Source organism: Macaca nemestrina, chromosome 7, assembly GCF_043159975.1.
Source record: "Macaca nemestrina isolate mMacNem1 chromosome 7, mMacNem.hap1, whole genome shotgun sequence".
NCBI lineage: Eukaryota > Metazoa > Chordata > Mammalia > Primates > Cercopithecidae > Macaca > Macaca nemestrina.
The window spans coordinates 126,760,613-126,788,413 of NC_092131.1; the positions used below are offsets into that span (position 1 = coordinate 126,760,613).

Genomic DNA, 27,801 nt, shown 5'->3' on the forward strand with positions numbered 1-27,801 from the left:
GTCTAGAGAGAGAAGACCCTTTTACAAAGGGCAGGCACGTAGTTCTGAGAGGAGGAACTGATGGCAGAACTGGCTGAGCTGCTCAGGTAACTGCAGAGGGTCTGGGCCTGGACCCCCAAGGCAGTCCCCACTGAATGGTCAGATTGCCTGAAATAGGTGAGCCCTAGGTACTTTGTGGGCAGAGATCCCCTTAAGCTGTTCTCACCCTCCCTCCCCCACAGTGAGTCTTGGGCATGGGGGATGCTCCCCTCTCTACTTGGGGAAGGGGCCTTCCTAATTATATCCCCCTCCACTCACATGGAAATGAGTTTGGATTTTCTGAGCGTACACCAGCTGGCTGGGGGGGAGGCAGCCCAGAAGGCTGCTGGCTGGGGAAGGGAGGAGAAAGGAGAGGGAGGGGAAGGAGCCAGGCCAAGATGAAAAATTTCCAGTGTTCTCCCAGGCAGAGCAATAGCGGGTCCCTGAGTGCTCCCCACATATCATCGTTGTGCCTGCTGGTAGGCTCAGCAGGGAGCCGTGTCCACTTAGGCGAACTCATCCTCCAAGGACCATAGTCCTCAGGGTGCGAACCACTTAGCTGGCCATAGCAAGGTTGTTGGGTGTTGGACTCCTCTGTGCCTTTGGACAGAGGTCCTCCACGACTTCTAGGCCAATCTTTTTATGGGGTGCAGGGAGTGGAACTGAGGCCCAGAGAGGGGATAGGGCCTGCCGCCCCTGGCAGAAGACCACAAGTCTGGCTTGTCCGCAGCTGGGCTTTCCCCGTAGAGTTGCCCGGGAGAGGGTGCGAAGGTTCCCCCAGCGGTTCCGCTCTCGCTCAGGAAAGCCAGTGAGGCGAGAAAAGGCTGCGAGGGGCGGGGGGAGGGGCGGGGTGGGGTCAGCGCTGGCTCCGCCTCCTAGCGCTTGGGTCTGCCTGCGGCCGGGCGCTGGCTCAGTCTCGGCTGATTGCTGCTGTCGCTCCCGGGGCCACGGGATGACGCCTCCTCCGCCCGGACGTGCCGCCCCCAGCGCACCGCGCGCCCGCGTCCCTGGCCCACCGGCTCGGTCGGTGCTCCTGCTGCGGCTGCTGCTGCTGCTCTGGGCGGCCGCCGCCTCCGCCCAAGGCCACTCAAGGAGCGGACCCCGCATCTTCGCCGTCTGGAAAGGTAGGCGGCGCCGCGCGGCTGGTCGGGCGCGGGATCAGACGCTGCGCGGGGCGGGTGCGGAGTATGCTGCACCCGGAGGGAGTGCGTGCGCTTGGCTCTGCGGGTCCCGGGCTGTCCCCGCGCTGTCCTCGCGTGGAGCGTGTGGGTTTGGGTGAGTGTGTGTGAGTGTGTGCGCTGACACACCAGAGCCGGCTGTAACGCTGCGGCGAGCGAGCGGCGGGGCCGGAGCCCCGGCCAAGTCGCACCAAGTCTCTGGCAGCCGGGAGCCGCAACGCCCGGGCGCCAGGGGAGGGGGCGGGCCCCTCTCTCGGCCCCGAGCCAGTCTGGGTTCTCTGGCTCGGGGGCTTCGGCGCAGGACCCTTGCCCCGCCCGGGACACCAACCCCGGTCCCCTCCTCTTGAGCTGCGGGCTCTGCTGGCGCGCGGGGCGCAGGCTGGGCCGGCGAGGGGGGCGCGGACCCCTTGCCGCCGCCGCCGCGCTTCGGCAGCGGGAACAAAGACCCCGCCGCCTGCCCCCGCCCCCGCCCCGGCCTGGAGCTCGGGCCAGGCAAGGGGGTGGGCACCCTGCGGCGAGGCGGCGGGACATGGTGTGGTGCGGGGGCTTGGGGTACCAGGGCGCTGCCTCCGCAATGCCGGCACCGGCTGCTCCCCCCTTGCCCGCACGTGGCAGTTGTCACCAGAAATCGGCTCCAGCGTTGGGGGGCAGTGCCCGTTGGGTGGGGCACGGCTGTTGGGACCCCCAGGCGCTGGATCTAGGGCGGGGGTGCAGCCTTTAGGCCAGGGTAGGTATAAGAACCTGGGGGACCGGAGTCTCCCCCAAGGCACCTCAGTTTAAACCCTGTACTATGGGACAGAAAGCCGGCTAGGCGGGTGTTTGAGGCTTTCTGCCGTGAGGAACTGATCTCCCCTCCCCTGCATTGCACACAAATGCCTCCCCGCCCCCAGGCCGACTCGGCTCTGTCCCCAAATTTGGCGTGTCTGCGGCCCCCCTGTGGTGATGGTGGGGGAGTCGCAGTGGGGACTGGGGGGACTGGTCGGGTCTAGCCCCACCGGGAGCCTTTTGATGCCTTTGGCAGTTTGCAGGGATTGCGGGAGTCTGAGCATTATCTGGGGCAGGTATTATTAGCAGAGGGGAAAAAAAAACCATACAGAAAACGAGTGGCCCGAACTGCCGCAGTAGCTGAGGGAATGTGACTTGCCCAAGGTCACTGAGCAGTGTGGGTGCTTAGGTGCAGGCAGGGGCTCTGATCTGGCACAGGACCAGTCCAGGTTCTGCGTTAGGGAGGGGAGAAGGATTTAGATGGTTCAGGGACTATGAATGAGGTGTTCTGGGGACCAACTCGGCTACCCAGCCTGAGGTGCTCCTGGAGGAAGCCAAGCAGCCCTGCTAGAGCTCTAGCCGCCTGTGCATGTAGGAGACCTGCACACCACTCTGCAATCCCAGCTCTAGCCCCAGCTTCGTTTGCCCTCACAGCAGCTTTGCCTTCCCTCAGTCCCCTTGGCTGTCTTGGACATCATAGCATGTGGGCACTCTGGAAGGGACAAATGGGCATGTCTGAGTGTTCTGGAATCTTTCCCTACATCAAACCCTTTGCATTTTGGCTCTGTTTGCCTGTCCCACAGTCTTCCCATGACCCCCCACCCCCACCCCACTTAATGCACACCCGCTTCTTAGCACTTAATGCATACATCCCATCCTGGGCACTTAGTTCCCACCCTGAGGCTATTTAAAGCTGCTTTCAGTCCTCTTACCCACTTTTCGAAGCTCCCAGCCCAGCTCCATGGGCTATCTCCCCTACCCGCAGTTCACTGCTGTAGCCACACTGGCTGTGCCCTCTGCTTAGTAATGCACTGTTGAACCCCACTGGCTGGGGTCTGCCAACCATTCACCAGTCTTGTCCAAGGACAGTCTGTGGTCTCCTTCACCAGTGCCAGGTGCCCCACTGGCCAGACAGGCCCTGCCATTCACCTGCCCCCCACCCCCAGGGCCACCAGCTGGTGATGGTGTGCCCGACTGACAGCTGCCTCTTGTCTCCTGTGGGGTGACACATGGTAATCGGACAGGAATGGGCTTGGGTAGGACAAACCCAGGAATAGGGTAAGAGGGGGTCTTGCTGGAAGTCTAGAGCTCTGTCTACCAGTGGGTGGGTGCGAGTATGGTGGTATCCAGGAATGACAAAATCAGGGATGGTGGTGGTTCTGGAGCCATTTCTCTGTGAGGCATAGATGGGGATTTTAGTTTTGAGTCAGGACAGCTGTGGGGACTGGAATAGGTATGGAAAGTTCTTTCTTTTCTGCTGCTTGGATCCCCAAGTTCTAGAGAAAGATTAAAGCAGGGAACTCTGAGAGTGGCCCAGCCTGCACTGATCAGGGAGGTTGCTGCCTCTGCAGCCTGATGAAAGTCTGGCACAGTATAGCGCAGGCCAGGGAGAGAGATGGGCCATCATGTACCTGCTGGGTGCCCTTGAGCTCCGCACTTGTCTTTGACCCTTAGAGCTTGCCAGAGCAAGTAAGGCTCTAGGGGTTGTCTCCCAAGGGCTGTCGCTGACACATGGGCAAGTCAAGGATGTGCATGTGTGGTCCTGATCTTCCTGCAAGCAGCGACTGGAAGGGAGTAGATTGCAGGTGAGGTCTGGGGCTTAAAAGGAGGTTGGCATGCCTGTGTAAGCTGTGCACCCCTCTTCCATTTTATCAGTGGTTGGAGGAGGTAGAGAAGGCATGGAAGGTCCTGAACCCCAAAGTCAGAGGTGAACCAGCCTGTCCATGGGGAAACAGAGCCCACATCCCCAGTCTCAACCTGCCCAGCTGGTTCTGCCCTCCCTCGCTTTTGTCCTATTGAACAATGGGATGTTATTGTTGACTTGGTGGCTGCTGGGGAGCCATTCTGGGGCTGCTCCCCAGGGCAGGAGGTTTGTTACCTCCTCCAGGGGATGAGGTCACATCTGGGACTCCCCAATCATCAGCATTTCCAGTGGAAATCCTTGCCCCCTTGGGGACTTAGATGTGTTCATCACCTTCAAGGTGAACTTCCTCTGCAGAGTCTCATGGTGGGGGGGCAATTCTCTGGAGGAGAGGGGGAGTTTCCTAAGCCGAGAGAAATGCATGGTGAGGTCATCAGGAGCTTCCTACCAAGCTCTGTGACCCCTCTGTCCTGGACAGTGAAGATTCTGAGAGCAGGTCTGGTGGAATGGATGCTGGCACAGGTCCAAGGATGACCGTGGTATAGGGGAGAGAGTTGGGAGGTTGGGAGCCTGGTTCAGGCTGTGACCTAATTTGCTCTGTGACTCTGGGCAAGTGTTTGTCTTTTACTGAACCTCAGTTTCCCCAAGTGCCCAAAGAGGGTAGGAGAGGGGGCTTATCCTTGTCTGAGATTTAATGTCTTAGGATTTCTATCTCTCTGGGATGGGAGGGGCTGGACAGAGTCTGTGGTGGCCTGTTTAAATCTTAGATTTCCAGAAATCTAGAGGAGAAATTGAAACCTGGGAAGTCAGGGGAAACCCTTAAGTTTCATGTTCTTTCCTTATTCTCTCATGGGCCAAAGGCTGAGGATCATTTGGAGGAAATAGCTCATTAGCTTGTGCCCTCACGGGTGGACATATTCACTCAGCAAACATTTGCTGGGGCCAACCTTGTGCTGGTCTTGAGGCTGAGCTTGGGGATCATGGAACAAGATGATTCTATGCCCTTGGAGACTTTTCAGTGTAGATGGAGATGGGCAGATAAACCTGCAGGTACAACAGAATGTGTAACAGAGAGCAGCTATGGGCACTGAGGAGATGTCTAACCCAATTTTCCCAATCAGGGAGGGCTTCCCGGAAGAGGTAGCAAGCTGAAATGGCAGGAGGAGTGAATCAGCTGGGGGAGGGAAGGAACAGGAGGAAGCACCCCACTTAATAGGATTTTAAACCCAAGAATTTACAGCAAGGACCACAGAGAGGAGAGAAGCCATGTGAGGGGCCCCCATATGAGGAGGTATTGAGTCAGCCTGGGCCTGGGGGCTTCCGAAAAGTTTGAAACTTATCCAGCTGGGCATAGGTGAGGGGATACCTGTCATCCTATGGCTGGCCCAGCAGTGGGGAGGAAGGCTGCATCCACTGGAGAAAGGCCGTGGCAGGCAGGGAAGGCCTCTCGAGTGCTGGCAAGGCCATAGCCCCGTCACAGCTCCCTGGTGGGAGGCTGGGGCTGGGTCCAGGGAGACCACGGCTTTCCGCATTGACTCCTGACCACAGGACAGTCTCCAGGTGAGAAGGTCTGTCCCTCAGCTCTGTCTTCTCCTGCTCTTCCTCTGCAGAGATGGAAGGAGCATGGAGGTGGTGGGGTGGGGGTGGCGTGGATAGATCACTATCTGGGCTGAAGGTGGGGCCCTGAGGGAAGCAGGGAAAGCTGGGCTCTGTGTTTTGAGGAGGGCCAGGCAAGGTGGGATGTGAAGTTCAACCCAGGGGGCAGGTCTGGCAGCCCTCAGGGGGCAGTAGCGGGAGTGCATGGACCACTAGCTGACGGCCTGTCCACCCCCAGCTTCACAGGGCTCTGTCACAAGAGACTGACTGCACTTCCCCCGCTTTGGTCGGCAGCTCTGCACTGAAAAGTTTCCACTTCTCTTGATTTCCTTTTTTGGCCCAGCATGGCTGCCCCGGGAGCCTTCCTTCGTCCATAGTTGGGGGAGGAAGGGGCCCTTAACCTGTCCTGCCTTCAGAAGAGCCAGGGTTCCGTACCCTTGCAGGAAGGGCCAGCCACTAGGTGTATGGCCAGCTGTCCTGTCCTCAGGAAGCCAGACAGGCTAGAAAGAAAGCCAGGGAATGGAGAGCCCCGGCGTCTTGTTGGGCCCTGCCTCCTCAGAGGACAGAGTTCCCCCTTCCCTAGCCAGCCAGGCCTCGAGGGACCGTCCCCTCTCAGCCCCGAATGGTATGGGGTGGCTCTCCAAGCCCTTTACTCTCCCTGGCCCTGGCCTTACTGTGTCTCCAGAACTGTGCCCAGCCTCCTGGAGGACCTCCGTCCCTATGCTGCATCCCATCTGGAACACACGGCACACAGCTGCCGCCTTCCCCAGGCCCTGCATGGTGGCCTGGCCCCACTGCCTCCTGGACTCCCATGGTTCTTCCCTCACTGCTCCCTGGCTCCCCCATTCCTCTCTGCACCCCACTCCTCTCTGTACCCCACTTACCTCCTCCTTTCTGCTCTGCCCAGAAAGGAGGTTGCTGGTTCTTTCTCAGTTCTTCTGAGGGACCTTCTTGGATGACCCCAACCCACACAGCCTGACAGCGCTAGCTTAGGATGTCAGAAAAGAAATGCCAGAGATTAGCTAGGCCAGCCAAACATTCCACAGATGGAGAAACTGAGGCTCAGAGATGACAGGGACTGGCCCGAGGTCACCCAATGAGACAGGCAGAGCTGGGACCGGGGCTGAGTCTTCTGAGCCTGTTTCTGCCCCAACTCTCAGCCTGTTTCCAGCTTTCTGTCCGCCGTCATACTCTGTCCCAGGCTGGGGGCTCCTTGAGTGCCTTTTTTCCTCAGCTAGCTCAGCTGAGCTCAGACTCTTCCTGCCCCAGTGCTGTCTGTTCTAGGAGCCGCACCAGCCATCAGTGCCCTCTCTTCAGGACCTTGAATTTGGACCAGCTCCATATACCCCTTCTGGTCTTTCCTCAGGTGGCCTGGGCCTTGGGTGCCAAGGACAGGTTGATCTGTGTCCCGGCTCAGGCTAATCTGGTTTTAACTGTCATGACAGCCTGGGATTAGGCTGATCCTGCCATGCCTTCTGCACCCCATGCTTCCAGCCAGAGGCTTGGGCTCTGTGCCAGCACCCCTGGGTAACTTCTCATCATGGAGGGCAGCAGGCCTAGGTCTGTGTTCGGCTCCTCTGGGGGAGAGTCAGGAAGAGAAGCCCTGGGTTTGCCCTTGGGGAGCCCCCCACATTCCTGGAGAGGTGGATCTTCTGCCTGTGAAGTAGGGTGGACCCCTGGGAAAGTCAGGAATGACCTGCAGATGTAGCCTAGGACTGTGACAGGAGGTGAGAGCAGGAAAGGTCAGTGTGGGATGGTGTAATCAAGGAAGGCTTCCTGGGGGAGGAGGAGGAGCCAGGCTAGAGCTAGGGGCAAGGGCATAGAGTGGGGGCAGAGTACAGCACAGACAACTATTCATATTGTTGTTTGTACAGAGTCTCAAGCCTGTAATCCCAGCATTTTGGGAGGCCGAGGCAGGCGGATCATTTGAGGTCAGGAGTTCGAGACCAGCCTGGCCAACATGGTGAAACCCCGTCTCTACTAAAAATACAAAAAAATTAGCTGGGTGTGGTGGCACACGTCTGTAATCCCAGCTACTTGGGAGGCTGAGGCAGGAGCTCTGGCCCAGCCTGTCGAGGAAGGAAGGTCACTGTGATGACTTCTGCACCCCATTGGTGACCCAGGCATCTGTTCTAGGATACCTGTCCCTCTCGCATGGGAGTTTGGCCTGCCCCAGTCTTGCCTTTCTTCATTGTCTGAGCTGCTCCCTGGCAATGGAAGACATAGAGCAAGAGGAAGCCTTGTCCTCACCTTGAGGACCCCACAGGCCAGATGAAATCCCATTAGACAGCATGATCTGAGTGAAGATGGTAGTGCCAGATGGTTTGTGGTACAAGGTTGAAGGTACGGGCAGTGAATCTGGAATACTTCCTGGATCCAAGGGATTTAGCTAGATTTTCAAGGACAGGTAAGATCCATGTGCACAGAGAAAAGGGGAAAGGTCAATCCAGGGAATGGAGAACAGGAGTAAAGTGCAGAGATGGGAATGAGCCATGGCAGAGCTGTGCAGAAATGAGGTGGGCCTTGACTGCCCTGCCCTGAGGTTTTGGGCCCTGCTTGGATGGGCAGATAGGAGCCATGGTGGGTCCTTGAGCTGAGGAGCGGAGGTGAGTGTTTTGGCCAGGGCTGGCTGGGTGGGGACCTGGCTGGTGAGCACACTCTGCTCTTCACTGTGGTCAGCTTCAGAGCATGCAGTACTTTTTTTTTTTTTTTTTTTTTGAGACAGGATCTCACTGTCTCCCAGGTGGAGAGCAGTGGTGCAATCATAGCTCTCTGCAGCCTCGAACTCCTGGACACACGTGATCCTTCTGCCTTGGCCTCCTAAAGTGCTGGGATAACAGGCATGAGCCATGGCGCCCGGCCCCACAGAGTACTTTATGTTCTGAGCAGAGATCTGAGAGACTTGTCTTCCTACTCAGTCACTCAGGACCAGGGCCCCACGCTGCACCATGAGAAGATTCCTGCCCCACTGTTGTAACTTAGGATCTCTAAGATGGAGAGCACTCCTTCCATGATTAAGAGAGAGACAGGTGGAAATAAAGATTTTGTTACTAACAGGTCTTGAGGGATACCTGGCATACCTGAGGCCACACACGTGGAGGTCAGGGAGCACATGCAGGGTGGAGGGATCCATGGGCCAGCATCTTTATGGGGTCCAAGGTGTTATTCAAACAAGTTTTTCACAGGGAGTTTGTTTTGTTGTTGTTGTTGTTTTTTGGAGATGGAGTCTCGCTCTGTCACCCAGGCTGGAGTGCAGTGGCGCGATCTCAGCTCACTACAACCTCTGCCTCCTAGGTTCAAGCAATTCTCCTGCCTCAGCCTCCCAAGTAGCTGGAACTACAGGTGCACACCACCACGTCTGGCTAATTTTTTTATATTTTTGGTAGAGACGGGGTTTCACCATGTTGGCCAGGCTGGTCTAGAACTCCTGACCTCAAATGATCTGCCCGCCTCAGCCTCCCAAAACGCTGGGATTACAGACGTGAGCCACCGTGCCTGGCCTCCACAGGGAGTTTTAATTGGTGAGTTTACAGCAAGCAGTCATGAGTTCCAGGAGGTCATGTTGTGACTGAGACAAGGTCACTGGCCTGTCTGCACAGTCCATGCGGGCTGTGGGGTCAGCGGGACCAGTTAAATGGGCTGTATGTAGCTGTCCCACAGGGAGGCAGTCACCAGGAGATGACTGTCTATGGTCTATGGTAGATATCTGGATTGAGCACATTGAGGAACCGGGAGGGGGCAGGGAGCTGGAAACGGTGTCAAGGGTGACAGCCCTGCTTCTGGTGTAAGAAAGCCCAGATTATATTCAAAACGGATGCCAGGACAACATCAAAGCATAGGAATTCACTACTCTCACCTGGGCCTGCAAACCCGTGCTCACTTACACACTGTCTTCAGGGTGTTATGGGCAGAGGTCAGGCCTTCATTGGCCAAGTAGCCTCTAACTGGGCTTCATCCTCTGTGGGCCTTGGTCTCCTCATCTGTCTGGGAATGGCTGGCCTGGAAGCCTCCACGGGCCCGTCTCTGGAATACAATGTTATAAACACAGATTCTGGAGTCAGCTTGCCTGAGTATGAACCTCTGCTCCACCTCTTACTAGCTGTGTAATGCTAGGTAAGTTACTCAGCTTCTTTGTGTCTCACAGTCCTCATCTGCAAAATGGGGATAATAAAAGAACCTACTTCATGAGAGTTCAGTGATGATTGAGTTAAAACTTATTTGGAATAGTGCTTGGCACGTAGTAAATGCGATGGAAGGGTTGGGTGGTAGGGGCATCATCATCGTCGTCATCATCTTCCTCCTCCTCCTCTGGCATCTCTGGTTTCTGATGGAATGCAGCCCTGGCAGCCCAGCCCCTGCCAGTTCTCCCTAATGGGCTTTGCTGGCTGGCTGCCCTTGCTCGGTCTCCCCTGCTGGTTCAGGCTAAGGCTAAGACTGGGTAACCTTCTGTTTCTCAACAGTCTTCCACCTGCCTCCCTCCCTCCACTTGGGGTGGTGTAGCCATCCTCTGCCCTCTCCCCCACCCCTGCCTTGGCTCTGGGCCCAGGGGCAGGCCCTGCACCGCTACCCATTGTCTGCTTTGAAGGAGCCACCAGCTGACTTCGGCCCCACTCTGGGGCTTTTGGAACCTGATGGGCTGGAGAACAGCCGGAAGGTGGACAGGACATAGTGTTTGTCCTGGGCTTCCGGCCTTCCCTGGGCTTGGGCTCAGGGCCTCCTTACCGGCCTTCCTTCCCTGAGTCCTTGAATCCTGCCCAGCACAGCCCCTCATTACACTGCTTTCCACACTGACCCTTCTCCCCAGGACTTTGCCCCAGACAGTCTCCCCAATAGCCAAACCTTCTTCTGGTCCTTTGAGCACAGTGGTGCCGTGGGGAGAGCATCCAGACCTTGGTGGCTTGGAAGGGCGTTAGTTTTCCTGTTTGTAAAACGGCAATACAGGTTGTCCTGCCTTCTTTACAGGGTGGCTGGGGGTTTGGTGGGCTGGTCAGTGGAAGCAGATGAGAGTGTCAGTTTTTTCTGCCGCCTCCACTTCCAGAAAACTGTCTGACTTCTGTGGCACTCAGAGAGTCACACTTTCCCAGAAAGACCCATGGACTTAACCCTGATTGTTTTATGATTTGTTTCAAGAATCCTGGTGGGTCGTAAAACCCAGGCCCAAACAAGTACCAGCATCTACCCCAACTCACACCCAGCTAAACCACAGAGGAGGAAAGTGAACCCAGGAAGGCCCAGCCTCAGTCACCGTCACAGCCAGCCAGCTGTCCGGCCACCAAAGAGATGATGAGACTTCTTGGAGTCAGGGCTGAGCCACACATGAGATATACTCCCCTCCCACCCACAGCTGACCTTGGTGGGTGGGAGGATACTCCCCTTTGGCCCAGCACACAGCGCGCTCTTCTCATGGCTCATAAAGAAGGTAGACTACTCACTCCTCCATGAGCTGAGTGCTATCTCGAGGCCCCACCACCTGCCCCAGCACACAGGCTCTGCTCCTGCCAGGCAGCTAGCTAATCTAGAACCTAACCCTGCCTGAATTTTGCCAGGACCCACCTGCAGCCATGACCTGTCCTTAGCACCAAGCCAGTGCCACCCTGGAAACCAGGCTTCTCACACCCTCTTCCTGGCCATATCAGGAGAGACAGAAACGTTTGTTCCTGTACTCCCACCCCTAGTGGAAGGGTTTCCTCTACCACTCTGACATGCACAGCACCTACACTTCCACCATTAGTCACTCCTTTGGATTTAAGGCTTTGATCACTAAAGGCCCCTGGGAGATCAGGGCCTCACCTGGAAGGTGGGTGGGCGGGTGATTCCCTTTAGTTATCAGGTTAGTGACTCGGCACCTAGTGAGCAAGAGAGGGAAGGGTAGAGTAGGGATGATTCAGGGAAGTAGGGAGAGGCTGAATATACAGCTTTTTGCAAATCAGAGGCTCTCCAGGAAGCCCAGGATGTGATCCTGGAGAGAAGCAGCTGGGTAATGGGTACTGGAAACTTGGAGCTTCCCTCGCTCTGTGTCCTTGGGCCAGTGGTACAGCCTCTCTGGCCTCCACGTCCTTCAGTTCAATGACTGTTCAGATCCTCTCCCTTCCACCTTGACATGTGGATGTGGGATTCCAAAAGGTGGGGAGGCTGCAGGCTAATTCCTGGGCATCATGTGGGCCTTCCCTCTACTCTGTTTGCCAGGCATGTGGTTGGGCAAGGGTGTGAGGTAGGCCTGGCAGTGCAGGGGTGGGGGCACAACTGTGGGAGGAGGCTCCTGCCAGATGTGCTGGCTCTCCGACCTGAGGTCGGCCTGCTTTCTGCTCCTTGGCCCGGGGCCTCTCTGACTGCCTGACTTAGGCATTCTCCGGGGGGGTGCCCACATTCCTGCCATTTTCAGAGCCTGACTCTCTGCCCACTTTCAAAGGGCTCCTTGAGGTTAGCATTCAAGGCCCACTGGGTCAGTGGGTCAGGTTGCAAGGCTGGCTTTGCCAGACCAGAGCATGGGACCCAGCCCCTTCATGGGCAACACCACCTCCCACTCTGCCCTCCCCTGGAGCTGCACTCCTCTTTCACAAACAACAAGAGTATGGGGACAGCGGGCCAGACGGTGACAGCACCAGAGTGAATGAGAAGAGGAAGCGTGCGCCACCAGGCAGGCCTGCTTTAGGAAACGCACCCCAGAGGCCCAGACTTGCCACAGTCGGTCAGCTGCTGGGGTGGTGATCAAGGGTAGGGGCCCCAAGGAGTCAGGCCCCATTCTTTCCAATGGGATCAGAGCCCCGTGAGCACTTGGCCCCAGGGCTGTGTCTGGTGGAGGTTATCTCCTATAACCCAGCCTTCCTTGCAGCCCGCCTATCTGACTGGAGCTGGGCCTTGCTGGCCCTGCCACCATGAGAAATGGGACTCAGGGGAACTATGGAGTCCGGCTGGGTACGGGGCAGCCTGAATGTGCTTTCTTGGTCCAGCAGGAGCGAGGATTGGCTCGGAATCACATGGGGTGGGGGGTGGGTTGTCTTGTGCCTGGCTTGCCTCTGGGCTATGCCCTCCCCATGTGTCCCTAGCCCCCTCCCCTGCCTGAACCCCTGGTTATTCTGGGAGCTTTTAGCTACCACTTAGTCAGCCACTAATGCGTCAGGCTGGGTAGTGAGGGGGGAGACACGGTGCCAGACGGTGCTCCTTTTAGACAGGCAGGATGGGAAGCAGGGGGAGCCAGGAGGTGGGGGACGCCAGAGGATGGGGAGGCATTTTCCACTCCTGGCCCTGCTCGTAGAGTTCAGGCAGCAGGGGAGAGTGATGGGCAGTGGGTCAGTGTGTCCTTGGACAGGCTGCATCTTCCCTCCCCCATCACACGTGGGCCTCAGCTCACCTTCCTGATTCTTCTCTCATTAGGACTGTGCCAGGCTGCAGCGCATGGCCTCTGCCCTCTGTACAGCCACCTTCCCTACCTTTGCTCAGTCTGTGTCCCCTGCCTGGCATTCCCTCCCTGCCTGTTCTGGGCCCATCCAGCTTTTATCTACCTCTCCTCTCTCTTTGAGTTCATAAAGCAGCAAAAAGAAAATGTTCAGGGATATGACACGTACTCCCTTGGCCTGGCCTTTTTAGGGGCAGCCCCTGGCCTTGCTCAGCCCCTGCCTGTGCAGAGACTCGAGGCCTGGCCCTGATGGCTTGGTGCTGCCTTCACTTCCAGGCAGCCCTCCTGCCCCTGAGCCCCCAGCCCCCGCTCCTGCCAACCTAAACAAAGCTTCCTTTCATGTATTCATCGAGCTGCTGCTGCTCGACACTTCCCGGGCACAATCAGGCCTTTTGAGGGCCTCGGGCGGTGCGGGAACCCAGGCCGGGGCTGGGGTGGAGAATGGGCCAAGGCCTTGTCCTGGGGCTGAGCTGGTGTCATTCCCTCTAGCCCATATGCATCACCAAGAAGTGAGCTGGGAGGGGCAGGAACCTGGGGGTCACGGGAGGCCGTGCTCCTGGGCTCCTGTTCGTTTTCCTGCAAAATGGGACGAACAGTCCCTGCCTTCCTCCGCCCTAGCCATTGTGGCTAGGGTTTGAAGGGAACTGGGCTCAAGCTTGCAGATCCGCATGGGATTGTCCTGGCCCTAGTGCCGCAGCTCCTACCCAGGGGCCAGCAGCCCTCACCCTCCCTTCATGTCTTCAGCAGATACTTTGTGGGCAGCCCTGTGGTCCATGCTAAGACAATTTTGCTGGGGAGCTGTGGAAGCTTTCTGTGGTGCGGCTGTCTGACCCCTCAGATGTGTTCCCAGAGTAGGGCCAGGCTCCCCCTCAGACCTTACTCTCCGGGACCCAGCCATGCCTCGGCCATCAGGGGCCGTCAGGCTTGTCAGGCTCGACTCCCTAGGGCAGGACTGCTTTCCTCTTCTCTTCAACAGCCCTGCAACTCCTAGATGAGGCACCACCCCCCAGCCCAGGGTCCTATCTGGTGCCTCTTTCCCCTTGAGTAGTTGTACCAAATTGGCCTTGCTGGCTCCCTTGGAGACCTGGGCCTGTGGCCTTGGTGCAGGTGTGGGGCTAAGGTGACTGATGGAGGTGGCTAGCACAGTCTGACGGCTGGGACTTTTCTGCTTTGACTCCCAGGGGCTATGGATCTCGGGTCCTAGCCCAGCATCTCCAGATGCAGACATGCACCTTTTCGTGGCTGCCAGGCTGGCTATTGGGGGATGGGAGGGGAGCGGGAGGGGAGTTGGGGCTGCAGACTGTCTGGATTCCAGGCTGGGCCATAGGGGATGGTGGCTGCGGCTTGGGCTGCGGGTGGAAGGGGAGTCATGGGAGCTGAGTCGGGAATACTGTGTCTGTGACCCCAGCACTCTAATTCTATCCCAGGAAGGTAGGGGGAGCAGGGCGGCACCCAAGACCTGCCAGTTTTCCCTCCCTCCCTCCCTCCCACTGAAGTGCCAGTACCTTTCAGCCCTTGCTCTGCACATCTGGGGCCTACAGGGAGGGAGGCTTGGGGGCCAGGGAGGGCTGATATCCCCGGAGCTGTTCAGTTGGGCTGTTTATGATGTGCACCAGGAGAACTACACCACCCAAGGACAGTGAGCTCAGCATTTCTGTGGCCTGCCTTGCTCCTGAGAGCTGATACTCCACCTTTGGACAAGCTGATCTGTCCTGCCTGCTGATGTGACCTTGGCATGTCTCCCAGGGTACCTCAGCATTCTCCTCTGCACAGTGCACCAGGCCACAGAAGAGGTGAAGAATGCTCACTTCCAGGGGTGACCTGACCGTGAAGGGATGTTTCTTAAAGAATGAAGGTGTGGTTGCACCGTGTGTGGTCCAGCTGCTCCATACCCCCGTTAATGCAGAATCAATATGGCTCCAATGGGAGTCAGAGGGATCGGGGGCAGAGTTGAGGAAATGGTAGTTTTTTTTGGTCAGAACTGGAGCTTGGGTGTCACTGCCAAGCTGGCTGCCCCAGAGTTTCCTGCAACTGGAAAAACAGTGGTCAGACCCAGTTCCTGGGTGAGGCCCCGGCTGGTCAGAGGGGAAGATGCTGGCTGTGGCTGATTGCTGGGGGCACAGCCACAGGCCATCCCATCCCTATAATTTACTCCTACAACCAGGACAACCTCAGTAGTGTCACTGGAGATGAGACATCTCCCCAGAGACAGTGGCTGCAGTCAGTTTCTTTTTTGGGGAAAATATTTCCAGTGAGCCCTTCTGCTGAAAGGCCCAGGCTGTGCTCTGTGAAGGTCCCCCTGTCCCAGAGTTGCTGGGGAGGGAGAGCTGATCTTTACCCCCAGGAGAGCTAACATCTCCGTGGGTGAAACCAGGCCAGAGTGGGCCATGGTGCAGAGTCCAGCTTGGTAGGCAGGAGTATAGGCTCTGGTTCAGAATCTGCTACTGACCTGCTTCCATGTGCCCTTGGGCTGCCCCTCCCTTGGCCTCTGTTTTCCCATCTGTGAAATGGGAGGGAGTAGATGTTGAGGTTCCTTTCCTCCTTTAGTCTAGTGCTCACTAAGGGGCTGGGGAGGGACCAGGAGGGGTTGGAGAGGGATTCCTGAAGGAGGAGAAGGGATTCTGAGCATTGTGATTCCTCGGAACCTGGACTCCAAGGGGGGTGCTTGGAGGCCCTGCTGCCTGCTGAAAGGCCTGGGGTCGGGGGGCACCACTTGCTTTGGCTTAGGACAACAGAAAGCCTCCCAGAGCATAGCCAAGGAGCCCTGGTCCTCCTGCCGGAGCCCAGCCCCTCAAGAGTGTGTGCCAGAGGAGGGGGTCTGTTCCCCCAAGAGGTCCCTAAATCCTGCCCCATTCTGAAGTCACACACACTGTGAAGGAAGGAGAGGCTGCCACACTAGGGGAGGGGCCGTGCTGTAGGTAAGGACAGCTGGTTGCTGGAGCCCACCAGAGGATCTCTTACTTCTCCTGTCCTTGGCTCTCTGCGTCTGGGTGCCACCCCAGCCCAGAGCTTGTCTGAGGCCCTGCCAGGACGCTGAGCACAAAGCACTGGTTGTCAAGCAGGTTCCGGTGTGCCATGTGGAGGGGACCCAGAGTCTTCTCTCTTGGGACCTGGCTTCAATGTTTCTACTAATTGTCTCCTCCTCAGGCCATGTAGGGCAGGACCGGGTGGACTTTGGCCAGACTGAGCCGCACACGGTGCTTTTCCATGAGCCAGGCAGCTCCTCCGTGTGGGTGGGAGGACGCGGCAAGGTCTACCTCTTTGATTTCCCCGAGGGCAAGAACGCATCTGTGCGCACGGTGAGCCTCTCTCCCCCAATGCCCCACCACCCTCGTATCTCCCCTCTAGCCCTGCCGAGGGGCCTCAGGGAATCCGTGGGAGCTGGCATCTCTTCCTAAACTGCCCCCACCTCCGTATCCTATAAATGGTTCCTGGGGGAGGCTCCCTAAAGGTAGTCCAGATTGGAGTGGGGAGCTGGGGCGGTGTGGAGAAAAACAGGAGCTAATGGGCCTGGCCAGCTGGGCAGCGCTGCTGCAGAAAGCCCAGGCTGGAAGCTGGGCCCCAGAGCCCATGGCTGGTCTTCTGAACCCTCTGGGCCTCAGCTCTGGATATGAGACCCTGTTTGACCTCAGGTAGATCACTTACCCTCTCAGAGCCCCAGTTGCTCATCTGTCAGATGAAAATAATGGTTGCTTCCTTTGGGGCTTATCCTGAGGCTGTGTGGAAAGCATTTCGGGGGCATCTCACTCCTGGCAGAGTGAACTAATGCTTCTCCCCTTCCCCCAGGTGAACATTGGCTCCACAAAGGGGTCCTGTCTGGATAAGCGGGTGAGTCGGGGAAGGAGTATGGAGGGATCTGAGCCACTTGGTAAAGGGAGAGGAGACCCTGAGGGTCTGAGGAAGGAAGCATGGCCCTGCCCTGTGAGACCCAGACTGATGGGGAGACGTGGTCCTCTGTGCTTAGGGGATGGCATCAGCTGCACCCACTCTGGGCTGTCCTGGGAGGCTGTCACCTATGCTCAACCCTTCCGACACCTTCTTCCCTGATCCTGGGGGTCCTAGTGCTAGACCTGCCAGGGCCTTCCAGCAACCAATTTCTCTCCTCCCTTCTCTCTTACCCGGGCAGGACTGCGAGAACTACATCACTCTCCTGGAGAGGCGGAGTGAGGGGCTGCTGGCCTGTGGCACCAATGCCCGGCACCCCAGCTGCTGGAACCTGGTGAGAAGGCTGCTCCCCATGTGCCTGATTAGCTCGCCTTCTACTGGGTGGGCTTCTGCCCCTCAAAGTGGGAAGGAGATGGCGAGACTCCAATGCTGCCCTTGCCCTGGGAGGATTGGGCCCCTGGCCGAGAAACTGGCCATCATGGGAGGCAGTGGCCGTGGGATTACATGACCATCCAACCCTCTGGATCTCCCACAGGTGAATGACACTGTGGTGCCACTTGGCGAGATGAGAGGCTATGCCCCCTTCAGCCCGGATGAGAACTCCCTGGTTCTGTTTGAAGGTAGGGCAGTGCTGGAACAGGCGCCCCAGGGGGAAGCTTCTGAACTGGGCTGGGAGAGGGGTGGTCAGCTCCTTGTCCAGTGTCTGGAGGAGGGACTTCCAGGAGCTGCCTGCCCTTACTCATGCCCCCCTCCCACCATCCCCAGGGGACGAGGTGTATTCCACCATCCGGAAGCAGGAATACAATGGGAAGATCCCTCGGTTCCGCCGCATCCGGGGCGAGAGTGAGCTGTACACCAGTGATACTGTCATGCAGAGTGAGTCAGGCTCTGACTGGGCTGAGGGTGGACCAGGGGGTGTGAGCACCTAAGGTGGCAGATGGGAGCCTGATGTTTCTGGGAGGGCTCCCTGAGGGCCGCTGGGGCCATGCAGGAAAGCAGGACCTTGGTACAGGCCTGAGGAGTTAGGGTTGGCTGGGGGCAGAGGAACAGACAAGGTGTAGCAGTGGGATGGGCCCAGCCCTCTTTGGGAACACAAACGGAGGGAGCCCCAGACCCAGCGCAGGGTCCCCAGGAACCAAAGTTTATCCTCTGCTGAGTTCATGTGGAGGCAGCCCCCAACTCCCTCCTCATTAGGGCTCTGCCAGTTGGGCATAAGTGACATAGGGGCCCCCAGGGACCTTCCCTCAATCCCCAGGCATGAAATCATTGCTCCTGGGCTGATGACATCTTTGTAGGAGGAGGGCAAAACAGGTGTGGGGTGGAGGTGCAGAGCCTAGGGCCCCTGGGGGTGTTGGACCTGATGCTCTGAGTCCTCTTCCAGATCTGATTTGCCATGGTTTGTGCAGACCCGAAGGAGAGAGGAGAGTGTGCAGGGTTGGGGTGGTCTCCCAGGCAAGCTTCCCAGCTTTACGCCCACTCGCCTCTGTCCCCGGCAGACCCACAGTTCATCAAAGCCACCATCGTGCACCAAGACCAGGCTTACGATGACAAGATCTACTACTTCTTCCGAGAGGACAATCCTGACAAGAATCCTGAGGCTCCTCTCAATGTGTCCCGTGTGGCCCAGCTGTGCAGGGTGAGCAGGGGCGTGAGGGCTGCTGGCTGCATATCTGTGTGTGAATAGGTCTGAGTGAGGGTGAGTTCTGTGTGTCTGTGTGCATGTAGAAGTTGTGCGGATGTAGGAGTGGGTCTGTCTGGGACTGTGGGAGTAGCTGTGTGTACATGGAGCGTCACGCGTCTGTGTGTGGGTAAAGGTGGCTGAGCTCCTGTGCACATATGATGGCATGTGAGCATGTGAGAGTATGATGGTGTGGGTGTGTGTGTGTTTTGCCTGTGTGAGTGTGCTGTGCCATGTGTGTGGGTGTGTGAGTCAGTAAATGTGTGTCTGAGTCCATCTGCTCTGTGGGGACCTGGCACTCTCACCTGCCCTGACCCCGAGCACCGTTGGTCCTGGGCTCTGGCTCAGCCAGGCCTGCTGACTGGAGTCTCATCTGGAGACCTGCCCTGAGTCCTGGGGCACCCCTGGCAGGTCCCGGCCCTTCACAGCCTGCCTTCTCCTCTGGGCCCAGGTGCTGATATTGCTGGCAGTGGTTTCCTGGAGGGTGTGGGGAAGCCCGGGCAGGTGCTGAGGGGCCTCTTCTCACCTCTACCTTTCCAGGGGGACCAGGGTGGGGAAAGCTCACTGTCAGTGTCCAAGTGGAACACTTTTCTGAAAGCCATGCTGGTATGCAGTGACGCTGCCACCAACAAGAACTTCAACAGGCTACAAGACGTCTTCCTGCTCCCTGACCCCAGCGGCCAGTGGAGAGACACCAGGGTCTATGGTGTTTTCTCCAACCCATGGTGAGTGGCCCTTGTCCTGGGGCCGGGGCTGGCATTGGTTCAGTGTCCAGTAGGGACAGGAGGCCTTGGGCCCTGCTGAGGGCCTGCCTGGTGTGGCATGAGCAGGGGCTGCAGGCTCAAGAAGTGAGGCTGTTGCTGCGTGTGGGGTAGGGGGACAGCCAGTGCAATGTGTGTACCGTCGTGAGTGAGTCTGCACTCATGGGTGTGTGTGCATGCCCTATATGTACACTCATGACTGCACTTGTGCCTGTGTGTCCCGCCACCTGTGTGTGCCCAGAGTGGACGCTAGGCCTGGGAGGAAGCTGCTGAAGCATCTCTCGGGGAGCTGGGTGCTATTACACCCGCTCAGGCACTGCCTGAGCCTGGTAATTCACACTTCTTAATCATTCTCATTGATTGAAAACACAGCAGGCAAAAGTGTTGGGTGTGTAGGGGGAGAGTTAGGGACAGAGTGGAGGAAGCCAAGACCCTGCTCTGTGGCTCCTGGGTGGGTGGGGCTGCCCCGGCTGGGAAGAGGTTGGAGGTCTGGCCTCCTGGGGCATCAGCATCCCACAGCCTGTGCCCAGGGAGGGTTAGAGAACTGCTCAGCCCATGTTGGGGTTCCTCCTGCCTTGGGGTCGGGTAGAGCAGATGGCCTCTAGACTCAGTGATTCTGTAACAGGATACAAGGTTGTGGTTTTAGATTGCAGCACAAAGAAATTAGGCTGAACTCCTTCTCTCCTTCCTCCCCGCCATCCCTCCCCATTTTCAGGGGTGTTTGGTAACTCAGTGCCAGGCACAGAGCTGGCCTGGGGGAGTAGAGGTGGGTGGGTGGGTTCTGGGCCCCCCATTGAGCTGGTCTCCATGTCACTGCAGGAACTACTCAGCGGTCTGCGTGTATTCCCTCGGTGATATTGACAAGGTCTTCCGCACCTCCTCACTCAAGGGCTACCACTCAAGCCTTCCCAACCCTCGGCCTGGCAAGGTGAGCGTGACACCAGCCGTGGCCCAGGCCCCAGCCCTCCTTCTGTCTCACCTCCCACCACCCCACTGACCTGGGCCTGCTCTCCTTGCCCAGTGCCTCCCAGACCAGCAGCCGATACCCACAGAGACCTTCCAGGTGGCTGACCGTCACCCAGAGGTGGCGCAGAGGGTGGAGCCTATGGGGCCCCTGAAGACGCCATTGTTCCACTCTAAATACCACTACCAGAAAGTGGTCGTCCACCGCATGCAAGCCAGCCACGGGGAGACCTATCATGTGCTTTACCTAACTACAGGTGAGAGGCTACCCCGGGACCCTCAGTTTGCTTTGTAAAAATGGGCATGAAAGGTATAAGGAATAATGTAGTTAACATCTAGTTGGACCTTTACGTGTGGAAGGAATAATTGAGTGACTAGAATTGTGGGGGGTTAATGTGTGTGGGTGTGGAAGAGTCAGACAGGGAGAGCTTCCTGGAGGAGGTAGGGGCAAGAGGGGAAGGGGATGGGAGAAAAGAAAGCATTGGGATTTGGAGGCGGAAATCTGGAGAGTCTGAGCAAAGCCAGGTGCACCTTTGGTCCAGATGTCTGACTCAGGGAAGAAGATGGTAGGAAGACATGTGGCAAATGAGGAGGAGGGGCCTGAACCACAGGGATCCTGGTCTCTGCCAGGCAGAATGAGGGATTCAGGCCCTGCGCCTGTCTTTGGGATTGTGCAGGTGAGAGGAAACATTTGAGGAGTTGGTGGGACACAAATTAGGCATGAGGAAGGAGTTCCAGGGGCAGAGGCTTTGCCGTCTCACAGAGATCAGGGGCAGCTTCTCCTCTTCCCTGGAGTAGGCCCCGCTGGGGGAAGCTGGGTGGAATGCCCTGGGAGATGCTTCTGCATTCTGGAAAGCCACAGGACACAGAGGAGCCAGTCCTGCGTTGGGTTTGTGGCAGTTTGCCATGCCAGCTGCCTTCCTTGAGACTGGAAAGGCCCTCTAGCACCTCTGGGGCCATTTGATTCAGGCCCAAGCGCCCATCCTCAGTTGTTCACATTCTCCATGTGATTTCCTGTTGCTGCTTCACCTTGGAACTATCTCAGCTTTGGTGACCTTGTAGGAAACTGGAACCCCAGCGCCATTGTTTGGCTCCTGGAAGCCTTGGGGAGAGGAATTTCCCACAGGGCAGGACCTGGGTCCTGAGTCCCTGACTTTTTACCCCGCATTCATTCCAGCTGCACCCTTGGGCCCCTGTCCTTGCTTGGCTTCTGTAGTGGCTGGCACAGCTGTTGTGGTCAGCCAGGGATGGCACTGGGGAGCAGGGGAGGAGAGGTCACACAGTGCGGGACTGGGAGCAGGAGCTAGGACAAGGAAGGCTGGACTTGGGTCATGGATTCCCTTCCTGCAGACTTGGGAGGTGAGCACACTTGAGTGATTAGGGAAGGTGTTTTGGTTCTCTCTGAGGGCCGTGCAGGAGGCCACATTTTGCAGCCTGCAGCATTCATATTGGGGATAGATTAAAAAATAGAGCTTTCTGAGTCCTCTGCAGAGAATGGGAGGCTCTCACAACTGGGAGACGTATTGGCTCTTTTCCTGAGAATTTTGCCAGGGGGATGCTGTTACTGGGGCTGGTTTGGAAGGAGGTACAGGGCAGTATGTCTGTGAAGGCAGTGGCTGGGGTGGGGGCTTATCAGGCCCAAGGAGCATCTGGCCACATCTCAGAGTCCACAGATGAGGATCACAGACGTGTAGAGGAAATGTCCTAGGCAGGCGATCATCTGACTGCTTTTTTGGGGCAGGCGATGCCCTGGGAAATTGGGAGGGAGGGAGAGAGGGAGGTAGGCTATTCTAGAAACTGGGACAGCAGTTGAGGTAGGATTGGGAGGACCAGGGGTCAGGATGCCCATTGGTCCCTAATTGTGAACAGAGAGAGCATTGGTCTAGGAGGCAGGCAGCTCGGTTCTAAGACCTTGGGAACTCTTGATTTAGAATCCAAGATCCTTTTTAGATCTAAGATTTTATAAAATTAAGATATCCCCTAAGACCAAATGCAATGCGGAGTCCTGAATTGGATCCTAGAACAGAAGAAGGACATTTGTGGAAAAACTAGTGAAATCCAAATAAAGTCTGTAGTTTTGTTAATAGTAATGCACCAATGTCAGTTGCCTAGTTGTGACAAATATACCGTGGTTATGTAAGATGGTAACATTGGGGGAACTGGAGAAGGGTAGATTGGAGCTCTCTGTACTATCTTTGCAACTTTTCTGGGAAATCTAAAATTACTCCAAAATAAAAAAATGTATTTAAAGTAAATATATTCCCTAAGAGTCCAGGAGACAGGGGAGTTGTAGAAGCAGCTGAGTGGTTGGGTGCTGACAGATTTGGGTTCCAACTTGGTCTCTGCTGCTCATCAGCTCTGTGACCTTAAGCAAGTGGCTTAGCCTTTCTGAGCCTGATTTCCTTATCTGTGGAGTGAGGAAGATGACAGCTACCTCGCAGGGCTGTGGAGGGTTAAATGAGGTGATGCATGGACAGTAGCCACATTGTCCTTGCTGGTGTGGGGCTCCTGCTTCTGTTCTTCCTGTGCAGCCTTGGGAATGTTGGAGGCCGTATCCAGGGACCCCTGGACCTCCCAGGATGGCCTCTCTGGACCAGCCTTGGAAGGTTCTGGGCTGCCCTTAGGCTCCCACATTCCTCCCCAGTCACGCTCTCCTCACCCTGCCCACCCCAGTCCCGTGACCCTCGCCTGAGCTGTGACTTCCCACCCCTCCCCGGCTAGAGGGAGGCTGCCCGGCCCCACAGTGGGGCTCCCGCCCACTGATCCTCTGCCCACCACACACAGACAGGGGCACCATCCACAAGGTGGTGGAGCCGGGGGAGCAGGAGCACAGCTTCATCTTCAACATCATGGAGATCCAGCCCTTCCGCCGCGCAGCTGCCATCCAGACCATGTCGCTGGATGCTGAGCGGGTGAGCCTCCCCCCACTGCATCCCATGGTCTGTGCAGTGACCGCAGCTGAGGACAGGGCTCCTTTGCATGTGATTTGTGTGCTCTTTTAAGAGCTTCTAGGCCTTAGGGCCTGGACGCTTAGGACTGAGTATGGGGTGGGGCCCAGGCCTGATGCAGTCCTGCTGTCCTTCCAGAGGAAGCTGTATGTGAGCTCCCAGTGGGAGGTGAGCCAGGTGCCCCTGGACCTGTGTGAAGTCTATGGCGGGGGCTGCCACGGTTGCCTCATGTCCAGAGACCCCTACTGCGGCTGGGACCAGGGCCGCTGCGTCTCCATCTACAGTTCCCAACGGTACGTTGGCCAGGATCCCTCATCCCTGGGAGAAGGTGGGTGTGGGAGAGGGGGAGGTGTTGTTGGGCTGGAGGAGGTGGCAGTACTGGGCCTTTCTGGTGGGAACCTCCTCTCTGCTGGAACTGCATTGGGGTGAGGACAGGAGGGCCAGGTCTGCAGCCTTGTATCTGCTGAGCCTCTTTTGTCCTTCCCACTCCAGGTCAGTGCTGCAATCCATTAATCCAGTTGAGCCACACAAGGAGTGTCCCAACCCCAAACCAGGTACCTGATCTGGCCCTGCTGGCGGCTGTGGCCCAATGAGTGGAGTATGGCCCTGCCCTGATTGTCCTGGTCTGAGGGAGACATGGCCTTGTCCTGTGGGCCCCAGGCACATGGGGCAGGATACAGTCCTGCCAAGGGAGCCCTCTTGGTGGGATGAGCGAGACGGAAGAACAAAGGAGGAAGCTGAGGGCTGGGTTCCCCGTGTTCATTCAGAAGCCTTGTCCTGGGATCCCAGTCCGTGGGGAGGACACATCCTTCCCTGGAAGCTCTCGGTCCCTCCTCATGGCTGCTTTCCCCTGCCTCCCCAGACAAGGCCCCACTGCAGAAGGTTTCCCTGGCCCCGAACTCTCGCTACTACCTGAGCTGCCCTATGGAATCCCGCCACGCCACCTACTCATGGCGCCACAAGGAGAACGTGGAGCAGAGCTGCGAACCTGGTCACCAGAGCCCCAACTGCATCTTGTTCATCGAGAACCTCACGGCGCAGCAGTACGGCCACTACTTCTGTGAGGCCCAGGAGGGCTCCTACTTCCGCGAGGCTCAGCACTGGCAGCTGCTGCCCGAGGATGGCATCATGGCTGAGCACCTGCTGGGCCATGCCTGTGCCCTGGCCGCCTCCCTCTGGCTGGGGGTCCTGCCCACACTCACTCTTGGCTTGCTGGTCCACTAGGGCCTCCCAAGGCTGGGCATGCCTCAGGCTTCTGCAGCCCAGGGCACTAGAACGTCTCGCACTCAGAGCCGGCTGGCCCGGGAGCTCCTTGCCTGCCGCTTCTTCCAGGGGACAGAATAACCCAGTGGAGGATGCCAGGCCTGGAGACGTCCAGCCGCAGGCGGCTGCTGGGCCCCAGGTGGCGCACGGATGGTGAGGGGCTGAGAATGAGGGCACCGACTGTGAAGCTGGGGCATCGATGACCCAAGATTTTATCTTCTGGAAAATATTTTTCAGATCCCTCAAACTTGACTAAATGTAGCGATGCTCCCAGCCCAAGAGCCCATGGGAGAGCTGGGACCCCATCTCTGGACCCTGGGGCTGAGGCCTGAGTCCTTCTGGACTCTTGGTACCCACATTGCCTCCTTCCCCTCCCTCTCTCATGGATGGATGGCTGGTGTTGCTGAAGACCCAGGGCTACCCTCTGTCCAGCCCTGTCCTCTGCAGCTCCCTCTCTGGTCCTGGGTCCTACAGGACAGCCGCCTTGCATGTTTATTGAAGGATGTTTGCTTTCCGGACGGAAGGACGGAAAAAGCTCTATTTTTATGTTAGGCTTATTTCATGTATAGCTACTTCCGACTGCATCTGTATGAAAATACCAAAACTACATGCTGGGGGGGTGGGAAAGGGAGGGGCTGGGAAGGGATGGGTTGGGGAGGGGGGTGATCCCAGTCTGAGGCTCCCGGGGATGAGATAAGAGTCTGGAGACGGGCATGGGTTCTTGGAGAGTGGCATGAGCTGGCTCTGCCCTGGGAGCCCGGTCTGAGGGGGATGTTGTTGGAGCCCCCAGTGTTGGGGGTGGTTATGGGAGGGGGTGGGGTGAGAGAGACAAGGGAGAATGAAGGAGAAAACTGAGCCGTAGGTTCACCGTGTTCATTTAGAAGGACGAGCCGGGTCCTCAGGGGGAGGTTCCAGGACTCTGCCCTTGGCGTTGAGGGTTGGGGGGCGGGGGGCCTCCTCCCTTCCCCTCAGCCCCCTTCCCCAGGGGCTGTGCTTCCATGCTCCTAGCCTCCCACCTTCGCTCAGGACATGTTATAACTTAGGCTAAACTGTGAAAATTCCGGTGGGGATGGCCTGGACCGAGCTCTCCAGGCAGGCGGCCCTGCCCCCAGCCCTGTCCATCCATTTCAGTGGGGAGCTGGGCCCTTCTCCAGCTGTGTCTGGCCGCCCAGGGCAAGGGCTGGGGCCAGCGGCCTTCCAGCTTTGGCCCCTGCACCTCTTCTCAATGCACTTTAATAATGTAACATATTACTAATAAACGAGCTATTTATTTACCTGCGCCTGTTCCTTGCCTGCAAAGCTGTCCTGGTCAGGGGGTGAGGGTGGGGGCTCCTGTTTATTATTCGCCACCCCCTGGCTACGTGAGCATCACACGCATTCTTGCATGTCCTGGTTAGGGCCCAGGAGCCAGCTTAGCAGGGCTGTAGCTAGTGAGAGGCAGGAATGGGTACCTGAACCCACGACTCCTCAGCAGCGTGCTGCTTGCCCAAGCCTTGACCCCAGAGCCCCAGTAGCACCTGCACCCCTTTTCCCCATTCCCAGCCTCCACCTCCCACCACTTTCCCTGGGAGGCCTGGCCTGGGCCATGCTAGAAACAGCCTCAGGATTCCCTGCCTTCAAGGGGCAGTTCTGGAGGGCAAGCTGATCAAATGCGGCCCTGTGGGATGCTGTAGGCTTGAGTGTGTGTGCAGGAGGCTGGTGCTGCCTGAGGGGATGAGGGAATGGGATTTGCTCCAGGCAGGGTAGGGGTCTGGGTGAGGGTTGGAGAGTAGGGAGGGAGCTGTGGGGAGGGTTTAGGAGTGATGAGGTGGGATTTGAGTTGTAGAAACTCAGGGCTCCCTCCAAGATCAAGTAAATAGGTTTTAGAACACATACGTTTGTGCAGGAAGGAGCCTCTGAGGCTGGGGTGGAAGGATGCAGGGGAATTAGGAGGCTGTCCAGTGGCAGGTGGAGGTCAGGATGAGGGCAGTGGCTCTGGGATGAAGGGCAGGGACAGTAGGGGGAACTGCAGATAGAAGTCCAGATGTCCCCCCAGAGGCCTCACCTCCCCCTTGTTCCCTTCTCTCTGTCCCCTGTCCCTGGAGGCAAGGACCTAGGCCTTTGGGGTCTGCTAGGTGTTTTTCCTGAGCAGTGACTGCTGGAGGGGTCCGTGGCAGACTTGGGGCAGTTGACTTCTCTGTCTGAGCCCAGCTTCTGGTTGGCTCTGGCAGACCCCACAGGATTGGAATCGCCCCCGCCCACAGCGCTCCCTCCCACTTCAGTTTGCTCTGCACTTTCATAGCCAGCCCATTCCTGAGGATTCTCCCCATCCTTTTCTCCCTCAACGCTCAGCGTACCCCGGGGAACCAAGGTCTCAGCAGGTACACAGGAACAGGGGTCTCTGGGAGTTTGGGGAACCCAGAAGAGCCCTGGGTGACTGGGGCAGAGACCTGGGGCTGCTGCCACAATTTGTGGTCCTGGGCAGACCCTCGCCTTTCCCGAGCCTCATTTCTCTCCTGTGTAAAAGGCAGGGCTGGACCTGGGCTTCTGTGGACCCCTTTCCTGTACATCTTGTCTGTCGCAGTCTGTCCGTATTCCAGTGTACAGCCAAGCATCAGCAGCAGGACGGGGGCTTCACAGGCTCCCGCTCAGCAAGCTGGAGGCTGGTGGCAAAGCAAAGGATGGGAGTGAATTCCAGCCCCAAATGGGCTGAGTGGCAAATGGAGAAAGTGTGGGCTTAAGCCTTGGTCCCTCCTGGAGTGCTGGTGGTCTCCAGTGAGTTCCCTGTCCTCTCTGGGCCTCAGCAGCCTGCCTCTTTCCAGAGATGCTCTTGGTACTCTGATGGGTCCATGGCAGGGGATTTGAGTGACGGAACCCACTCTTTTGTCTCTGTGGAGGCACCAGGAGAAGCTGGGCTGGGAGGGAAGCCGTGTGCATTAAGGCATGAAATGAGCCCATGTAAATTCCGTGTAAATGAGCCAGCAGGGAGGAGGCCAGCCAGGCACAAGCCTCCTGCCCTGTTTTCCCCACTGGACAAGCAGCACAGCAGGCCTCTGGCTGGCGGTGTGTGGGCAGGACGGTTAGGCTGGGCCCAGGTGGTGGGAGGATCTGCTCTAGCCATAACCACACGATATTCACGGTGCCAGCACTGGCTTCTTGAGGGCCAGGACAGGGACAGGAGCCAGGCCACGGGCAGGAGCCAGGCCCATCCTTCTGTGCTCTCTTGTGCGTTCTCGTTGGGAAGGAGGAAGAGGGATGAGACTGAAAACTCAACTCTTCTGGGGAAAGCAGCTGGGAACTGGAGATTTTGTTCTGCCTCCCTCCCACTTTAGGAATGTAGAGTCACTACAGTTTATCCCCCGTCCACATGTCCTGTCATCCTCTCTCCCTGAGAGAAGGCTGCTGTGTCCTCTTGTCTCTCTGCTACATCAAATCATTTAACAGCTCCCTGCACCTGCAGACTGATCAGTCTGGATCCAGCATTCATGGCCCCGCTATCCCTTCCCATCT

General features: G+C 57.5%; 1 protein-coding gene and 1 long non-coding RNA gene across 6 annotated transcripts; one reads left to right on the plus strand and one right to left on the minus strand.

Moving 5' to 3' along the window:
• Nucleotides 1-929: 929 nt before the first annotated feature.
• On the plus strand, nucleotides 930-25,586 carry LOC105490951 (semaphorin 7A (JohnMiltonHagen blood group)). 2 transcript variants are annotated; one of them, XM_011756964.2, is made up of 14 exons: nucleotides 930-1,142; nucleotides 15,962-16,113; nucleotides 16,601-16,642; nucleotides 16,941-17,033; nucleotides 17,235-17,319; nucleotides 17,465-17,575; nucleotides 18,196-18,335; nucleotides 18,918-19,102; nucleotides 19,958-20,066; nucleotides 20,160-20,358; nucleotides 22,886-23,013; nucleotides 23,188-23,342; nucleotides 23,542-23,603; nucleotides 23,912-25,586. In XM_011756964.2, the coding sequence occupies exons 1-14, from the start codon at nucleotides 971-973 to the stop codon at nucleotides 24,271-24,273; spliced, it is 1,995 nt and encodes a 664-aa protein (XP_011755266.1). In that variant the 5' UTR covers nucleotides 930-970; the 3' UTR covers nucleotides 24,274-25,586. The 2 variants fall into 2 exon arrangements, with proteins under 2 accessions (XP_011755266.1, XP_011755267.1); XM_011756965.2 differs by lacking the exon at nucleotides 930-1,142 and adding an exon at nucleotides 1,178-1,293.
• On the minus strand, nucleotides 3,611-15,506 carry LOC105490950 (uncharacterized). Of its 4 annotated transcripts, XR_011626369.1 has the most exons (8): nucleotides 15,264-15,506; nucleotides 11,209-11,264; nucleotides 9,275-9,441; nucleotides 6,303-6,406; nucleotides 5,189-5,426; nucleotides 4,770-4,866; nucleotides 4,060-4,225; nucleotides 3,611-3,745 (listed from the first exon to the last, which is right to left on the minus strand). It is a non-coding gene; the product is annotated as an uncharacterized lncRNA (long non-coding RNA). The 4 variants fall into 4 exon arrangements; XR_011626367.1 differs by lacking the exon at nucleotides 11,209-11,264; XR_011626368.1 differs by lacking the exon at nucleotides 11,209-11,264 and having other exon boundaries at nucleotides 3,613-3,745; nucleotides 4,156-4,225.
• Nucleotides 25,587-27,801: the final 2,215 nt, after the last annotated feature.